Source organism: Eublepharis macularius, chromosome 12 (genome assembly GCF_028583425.1).
Source record: "Eublepharis macularius isolate TG4126 chromosome 12, MPM_Emac_v1.0, whole genome shotgun sequence".
NCBI classification, from domain to species: domain Eukaryota; kingdom Metazoa; phylum Chordata; class Lepidosauria; order Squamata; family Eublepharidae; genus Eublepharis; species Eublepharis macularius.
In genome coordinates, this window is record NC_072801.1 from 36,923,089 (window position 1) to 36,931,376 (window position 8,288).

The 8,288-nt window shown below is 46.8% G+C and overlaps 1 protein-coding gene and 1 non-coding gene across 2 annotated transcripts; both read right to left on the bottom strand.

Annotated features, from left to right (window-relative positions):
- Nucleotides 1–513: 513 nt before the first annotated feature.
- TRNAA-GGC (transfer RNA alanine (anticodon GGC)) lies at nt 514–586 on the bottom strand. The gene has a single exon. It is a non-coding gene; the product is annotated as a tRNA-Ala (tRNA).
- A 3,390-nt stretch (nt 587–3,976) lies between these two features.
- TCAP (titin-cap) lies at nt 3,977–7,989 on the bottom strand. Its single transcript, XM_054993389.1, has 2 exons — nt 7,756–7,989; nt 3,977–5,395 (listed from the first exon to the last, which is right to left on the bottom strand). The coding sequence occupies exons 1-2, from the start codon at nt 7,902–7,904 to the stop codon at nt 4,999–5,001; spliced, it is 546 nt and encodes a 181-aa protein (XP_054849364.1). The 5' UTR covers nt 7,905–7,989; the 3' UTR covers nt 3,977–4,998.
- Between the last annotated feature and the right edge of the window lie 299 nt (nt 7,990–8,288).

Here is an 8,288-nt window from a genome sequence, read left to right on the forward strand (position 1 = left end):
GAACGGACGGGGGGGGGGGGGTGCTGAATCCTTTCCTGTGAGCTATTTTTCTGATTGAAGACACACACACCACTCCAAGGAGCCCTGTCTGATAAAGAAAGGAAGCCCAGCTCCTTTTCTACCCGGGCAACCCAGGGAGGGGCCAACTTTGATTGGGAAAATAGTGGGAGAAAAGAGAGATTGCTTGTGCTCAGAGCCGCCCCCCCCCCCCCATCCTCACCACGCTCCACTCTGCTCCCATGTGTGTTGTAAAGTCTCAAATCTCTGGAGAGAGAGAGAGAGAGAGAGAGAGAGAGATTGCACTCCCCCCCCCCACCACTTAGGTAGGATTCTTTTTGGTGAGGGTCAGGCTCTGTCAGGCCACCTACTTTCTGGAGTGAGCACACACAGCTGCCTTATACGGAATCAGACCCTTGGTCCATTAAGGACAATCTTGTCTACTCTGACTGGCAGCAGCTCTCCAGGGTCTTAGCTGGAGGTTTATCACATCACTTACTCCCTAGTCCTTTTAACTGGAGATGCCAGGAATTGAACTTGGGACCTTCTGCATGCCAAGCAGATGCTCTGCCATTGAGCCACAGTCTCCCCCTTTACTTTCACAGCAACAGCACCCCCCACCCCCAATCAAACCCCTCTTCCTACAGGTGGAAGTAGTATGTTGGGATATTGGTTGGACTGGCATATCCCTGATAAGTTAAGCACCTGCAAGGTGATTCCTCCTGAGTGAGTATTAAAGAAACCTACAGTGCCTCCAACATTAGATTCTCATAAGGGCCGTTTTCACACTGCTTACCGGCCATGGATCATCGTGCCAAGCTCTCGGAACGACAGCATCTTCCTGGTGCGATTTCGGGTGAAATCACACCAGGAAGACGCTGTCATTTTGGGAGCTTGGCGCGATGTTCCATGGCCAGTAAGCAGTGGGAAAATGGCACATCAAGATCCACTTTCCATCTTGCCTTGAGCAAAAATGCAGTCACTCTGCAGGGCAAGGTGAAGCTATTTTGGTGGCCGAGGTGAGAAAACTTCAGATGACAGTTTGCTTCCCGCTCATTACCTTGGACCCTGACCCGCTTGGAAATTCTCCTGCAGAAGCCTCACTGCAGCAGAGCTGGCCCAGCAGAATGTTATCTGTTTAGAGAAAGTGTGTGCTGCCTCTGAGCCAAGCAGCCTGTCCCCATCTTCCTGTTGTGGATACAAGTGAATGTCCTAGCAGTCTTTACTTGCTCCTCTTAGAAGCCCCAAATCCACTGCCTAACCTGAGATGGCTGCCTCCCTTTGGGACAGGGCAGCCTCTGCCATTTCTCTAGTTCAAGTCAGGCGCAGAACCCACAAGGGTCTGTGGACAGAGGGTCGTTCTTACTCCGACTCTGCAGCAGCCCCAAACTATAAATAGACATGATATAAGCCTGCCAGGTCACACGCTCTGTCCCCTGGTGAAGGGAAGGGCTGCCTTGCTGTTTTGTATGACATAACTGAGTTATGATAACTCCCTCCTGGCCACTCCATGCCTTGTACTGGAGCCAGAGGCCTGGGTCCTGCCTTGGCATAATGAAACTGGCCCAAAGGCTTGGATTAGCTGTTCCGTCCCTTTCTGTCCTCTCTGCAAAGTCCATCGCTGCCTCCCCCGCCTTCCCAAAACTGCCAGATTGCCTGGCTAACTGTCTTCCACCTGTCCTCCTCCTAGTGACCTTGGGCCACATGTGGGCAGAGACATGTGCGGCCGGGCCAAATTGCAAAGGCCAGGGGCTAGTCTGCAACCTGTGTCTCCAGCCATCTTTGGGGCCACAGCTGAGGTCTATCCTAAGGTGGATCTTAGCTAGAGAGCAGTTTGGATTCAGAGTATACTGAGGAAAGGGAAGCCAAAGGGGAATTGGACTGATCTTCAGATTCCCTGTGGAAAGAGATTATTTTGCAGTGTGTTTATTTAGCATGATCCTTTCTCTTTTTGGGGTAATTTTGGAGCTTATGCAGGCGGAGATCCAAAGTCCCAGCACTTTTTTGCCCCTGCAGGGAGTGTCAATAGTTGTTTATTTGCTAATAAAACCAATTACCCCCATCATAACCACTTCTGCCGTGTTGCGGTGCTGATTTCACATAGTTCCGTTTGGAAATTACCGCTCTTGCCATTGTAATGGGTGCTTGCTCCATTTTTATTTATTTATTTTATTTACTTCATTTATATCCCACCTTTCTCCCCAATCGTAGACCCAAATCAGCTTAGCTCATTTTCCCTTTAATTTAACCTTTACAACAACCCAGGGAGGTAGGTTAGGCTGAGTGTGTGATTGGCCCAAGGTCCCCTGCAAAGCAAGTTTCCATGGCAGAATAGAGGGAATTCGAACCTGGGCAGACACTTTAACCGCATTGCTCCAGAATCGGCAGCCTATGGCTTGGCTGGGAAAGAGGAGTTAAACTGGGGAAGGATGAATGCCTGAGTGCTCGTTTTTTCCGGGTTTAAGAGTTGAACAGTTTGCTCATGAGAATGCCACAGTAGCAGGACCTGCCACAAGGAACCAGTGGGATAGCTCCTCATGCAACTTACCTAAAGAGGATTTTGTCCTTCCGGAGGGGAGAAATCCGCTTTGTGTGTTTAGTCTGTATATGAGCAGACACAGTGTTGTGACTAACCTTTAGAGAAGTACCTGATGCTGTTGCCTTAGGATGAAGATGAGGCATGACATTGTAGAATGTAGCAGAGGTACCTTTGGAGGGATTTCTTTTCAGGATAACAAACATGTTCAAGATGCTTCCACCACCCTTGAAACCGTACATCTGTCTTCACTCTTCACTCTAATTTAGGCATAAGTGAATTAACCTAGAACCCATTTGGACTAGGATGCCCCTGAAGAATGATCAGTTTAAACAAGGGTCATGTGCTTGCTTTGATCGTTTTGATCTTGGGGAAGGGCCATGGCTCAGTGGTAGAACATCTGCTTAGCATGAAGAAGGCCACAGGTTCAATCCCTGGCATCTCCAGTTAAAAGGACCAGGCAGTAGGTGATGTGAAAGACCGATGAGATCCTGGAGAGCCACTGCTAGTGTAAGTTGGCAATACTGATAGATAGTTTGATTAGATATAAGGCATCTTTGTGTGTTCATGAGACCATCTGACTCATAATTACGTGTAGCCTAAAACAAAAGCAAGGGGAGGTCTACTGTTTCTCCCCCACCACCTTACAAGATTGACCTGGTGTTACTGCCATTTTTGGAAGCCATTTTACTTCTGGAAGGAGCTAGGTACACATTACACGCAAGTGTCTGTATTGAAGCCCCAACACCTGTACTTTTAAAAATAATAGGAGCTTATGTAGGGGAGAGAAGATAGCATGGTATAGTCCAATCTGGTCAGATCTTGGCTGCTAAGCAGGGTTGGTACTTGGATGGGAGACCACCAGGGAAGACTCTGATGAGGAAGACAGTGGCAAACCACACCCTCTGCTTCTCATTGGCCTTGAAAGCCCCTTGCTGAGGTCACTGTAAGTCAATCGCAACTTGACGGCAGTTATGTATGTATTTAGCTTAGGAAGGATAAGAAATGTTAAGTAGAGATGGAAACAGCGCTACCCCTTTCTTGCCTGCACTAAGCTGGTTTTTCCTCCATGGGGCTCTAACACGTTTACAAGGGCAAATAAGAAGAGCTCCCTCTTTTTCTGATAAAGGATTTTGTGCAACTTGAATGCTTGTATGTTCCTCTATTGACAGAAGATGGATTAAACTGAATGATGCCATCGGATCTGATTTTGGTATCTCTGAAGAGAAGTATTAAATGCCTGGTGTATAAAGTGGCATAAAATTAGTGGTTAACTTTGTTTACTGTGAAACAGCTCCTCCCCCATGTATCTGGACAAGAAATCTATGCTTCTCATAAACATGTACATTGGTTGGATTCAAAACGCAAGTTTAATAAATGATGAAAGTTGTCAGATTGCATGTGTAGAAGGGATGCAAGTTTCTTGAAATGAAGAGGAGTATGTTGTGGTTTTTCACATTTTATTAATTTATAAGAATGTCATACAGAAAAATACAGCATTTCAATCTAGTAGATCTTTAAAGAAAAAAGAGGACAAGAAATATATTGGGTAGCAGGGTATTCACAGTGCTATTCTCTACCTTTCTTGGCAAATGGTCTTTCTAAGGTAGATTGTCACATCACAGGGGATGGGACAGCATCTAAACCTAGGCTGCTGCTTAAACCTCTCCGAGCCAGACTAAAACCCTTTCTTTATCTTTTCTCTAAAGCCCTCTCTTTCTGAAGGTGCCATCGCATTCTTTGGGTCATTTAGGCACTGTACTGGAGTCTCCTATTTCATTGTCAGATCTGCCATAGAGATTGGCAGGGGAAAGAGGAAAAGGGACTCAGGATTGGAATTCAACTGCTAGACCTAGTCCTACCATCCTCTCACTCCTCAAGTGTCAAATGCAAATGTTTCAAGCATAAACTCTGGACCACCGTTATTCCTTTCTGTTGCTTACTCAGGAACATCTTTCCAAGTCAGTCACTTACTACTAACCACCAAGTCCTGCTCCACCTTCCAAAACTGGGACCAACCCAGGAGTTCTAGCTCTCTTCTTGCTAAACCCAGGAGCTGAGGCTCGTATTTCCTTCCTTTTAACCTTTGGACTTAGACATTCTCTTAACCCCCTAGGACCTCCATGTCTTTTTGCTTGCTCTTTAAATCAACGGGCCTTCTCTGCATCCTAGGGGGAAGCAGTTTTTCAAAATATACATCATGGGGCAGCAATGTAAGCACCGGTGATGGATGTGCATGGCACTGTACATCTAATAATATACATATACACAGACAGAGTCATAATCAGTGCTCCTCCCCACCCCAGAGTTCTCGGTTTTGAACTGGGTTTCATCCTACCAAGACTTTTCTACGTGTCTGGCCCCTTTCAGATAGGCCTCATGCAGCGACAGGCAGGGGGGCGGGTGTGAGGTGTCCAAGCCAGTCCCAGAAGGAAAAGCAGCAAAGCAGGGGGGGTCCTGCCGCCTCAACCCCTCTGGGCATCTTGAGACATGGAACGGGACAATGAGCGGGGTAGGCCTGCTTTTCTGAAGTCAGGGCGGCTGGGCTGAATAACAAGAGGCAATTCCTTGGTGATCTCAACCAGGGGCGTTTTGTCAAGACACACACCAGTGGCTGGCAATGACTCCACCGACTCGGAAGGCGTTGGCGTCAGCTCCCGCTCAGCCTTGCTGCTCAGCTTGACAGGAGTAAAGATGGGCAAGGGCAAGGCCCGCTGGTACGGCAGATGGTAGGAGGTCAGGGGTTCACCCAGAAGCCCTAGACGGAGGATGCCCCATGGAGACCGCTGCACCACGACCCGGGCCTCCTGTTGCTGGTGGTAGGTTTCCTTGCGCCGCCTGTCTGCCTCAGACCAAGACCAGCTGCAGAAAGGTAAGCAAAGACCAACTTCACTCCGCATGCCCCATTAGCCCACCACACTATGGAAAATACAGATAGATAGCAGGATTTGAATCCAGTGGCACCTCAGAGACCAATAAGATATTCAGGGTGTAAGCTTTAAAAAATCAGAGCTCCCTTCTTAAGACACTTTCAGATCTGGTCACAGCCGGGCTACCCACCTAAAACAATTAGGCCCATCTAATGAATCTCTGTGCCTTCTCGCTCTGTCTTAGATCTGCTATGGCTCAAATTTGGTCATTTTTGACTGTACAGCCAGCCCTCTGGAACAACAAGATTTGAGTCCTGTAGCACCTTAAAGACCAAACAGATTTCCAGGGTATAATCTTTTGAAAGTCAAGCTCCATCTTGTAAAAGGAGTTTGAGTCTTGAAAACTTCTACCCTGGACACCTTGTTGGTCTCTAAGTTGTCACTGGACTCCAGTCTTGCTCTTCTACTGCAAACCAGCACAGCTACCCGCCTGTAACTACCCTCTGGAACAGTTTCCCCAAGGAAGTTAGGAGGACTGGTTGCAAAGGCTTAGTAAAAGCTTTCTGTTTAAAAGTATATTTTGTGGATGTTGCTGGTGCTTTTCCCACCCTCCTGGCACTGGCATTTTACTGTATATTGGGTTAATCGTCTGCATTTGCATTTTTAGAACTACATTCTTACAGTTTTGTATGGTGTAGTTAGCACCATTTTGTAAGCTATCTTAAGTCACCTTGGATGATGGGAAAGGCAGTGCATAAACATTGTATTTACTAAATGAATACTGGATGAATGAACCCAGACTTATTATCTCTCTGACTCTAATGTATGTTTTTGTAGAATTAGATACATTCATGGAAGGCTTAGCCTGTCAGTGATGATTTAGCTACCAGTAGAACCTCTGTATTCAGAGGCAGTATACCTTAGATGCTGCAAACAAACAGGGGATAGCTCTTTCCATCATACCATACTTGATTGCTTTCTAGAAACATCTTTTTGGGCTCTGCTAGAGATGGAAAGCTGAGCAAGATGCACCCTTAGGCTGAACCTACGAAGTAATTAATATATTCTTAACCATATGTATGCATCCTAAACAGGGAGGGAAATTCACCTTCTAACTTATATTTAAATCTAATTCTTCTGAACTACAGTTTAAAACAATCATCACATGATCTGTTAAACAGTAACTTAGTTAATCCACTTCATGTCATAAATTCCTTCCTTCCTCCCATCTTCCCAACTCATTCACTCACACACACACCCAGCTGGTTCAAGGTACTTTGTCACCCCAAGCAAGGCCCGCCCATCCCCTCCCGTGCTCCCGTCCCCCCTGTCCAGGTCCAATCCAGCAGCAGTGCCGGCGCAGGAGGGGATGCCAGTCCCCTCTCGTTCCACTGATGCCCAGAAGTAAGCCAAGCCCTTGTGGTGCCTTGGCACCCCTCCTACCATTATGCTACCTCCCTACCCCAAGCTTGGCTGGAGAACCAGGGTTGCCAGCCTTCAATTGGGGTCTGGAGATCTCCTGGAATGACAACTGATCTCTAGACAACAGAGGTCATTTCCCTTGGAGAAAAGGGTGGACTCTGTGGGCATCACATCCCTGTCAAGCAACTTCCTCAGGCTGTGCCCCCAAGTCTCCAGGAATTTTCCAACCTAAAGTTGAGAACCCAATGGAGAACAGTCCCTATTTGACCCTCCCCATTGCTTTACTGCTTCTCTTTGCCTCTTAACCCTTAATCTGTCACTGAAACAAAAGTTGCACACATGTAACTGCACTTGCTCAGATTCATCATGACCCTCTCCCTCATCTCCTTCCACCATCTATACTTATAGAGTAAGCCAGGTACGGATCTGGCTCAAACAAACAAACAAACAAACAAACAAACAAACAAACAAACAAACAAACAAACAAACAAACAAACAAACAAACAAACAAACAAACAAACAAACAGTGTACTGTAGAATGCCCTGCCTGCACACTGTGGGTGTTGTGTTAACATTAACCACCTACAAGTGCATTACTTACAGCACTGAGACCCAACATTATGTCAATCCCACACATGTTGTTTTACAGTACGTAGGAGTAGGACTATTTCGCAAGGGGATAGAATTGCCCACCTATCTATTTCCTTGAATGAAAACCTGTTTCCCACAGCTGTGACAGAGCTGACCCATCACATGTCTTTATCTACTACAGCTTGGCTATGTTTGAGCCAGGAAAGTCTAACCGGAGGATCCCAGTCGTAGGTAGCACTGAAGCCTTCTATCACAGGAACAACTCCCCCACTGAATCAATGCACAACGTTTTTGATCAAGCGTCTGCCCTTCTTAGCTTTACCCAAGCTCCAAACTCACCCTTCCTCCGGCCTGGTGGTAAGAGACAGGTCTTTCCATTCGGCAGTGAAGGATTCTTTCCGTGATGTATCCCTCTCAGATACTTGGCAACCCAGTTCAGCTGCAGTCAGGTTCCCGGAGCTGCGAAGGACCACGCTCTTGCCGTGCATCGTGATGTCTGGGGGTCTGCTTGAGCTAGGAGGGGTTTGTCTAGCCTTAACTCTGCCTGGGCTACTGTCCTTTTTGTGGACGATTTATATAGTTTTCTAAGCGCCGACTCTGAAAGGGTTGGCGTCTGTAGCTATATTGGTCTTGCAGAGTCACTGGTGGAGCATTCTGATATTGGACACCTCTCCTGCCTCCAGCCCCCTCCCCAGGATGTTTGTTACTGGAAATTAAATCTGTGACGTGGCTATATTTTTATACCATCTTAACCCCATCCTTCGTGGAAAGAACTAGTGATTGTCAACGGGAGCAAAAGGATGTTTTTAACTCCAAAGGTGTAATATTTTGTAATAATTAGTCCCTAGAACAACAAAGTCTGTTTCATAGGA

Excerpts from the sequence above, each read along its gene's own strand:
- TCAP (XM_054993389.1), bottom strand. The coding sequence starts at position 7,904 with ATGCACGGCAAGAGCGTGGTCCTTCGCAGCTCCGGGAACCTGACTGCA. Across the intron at positions 5,396-7,755 it reads ACCACCAGGCCGGAGGAAGG|CTGGTCTTGGTCTGAGGCAG; the intron begins GTGAGTTTGGAG and ends ACCTTTCTGCAG.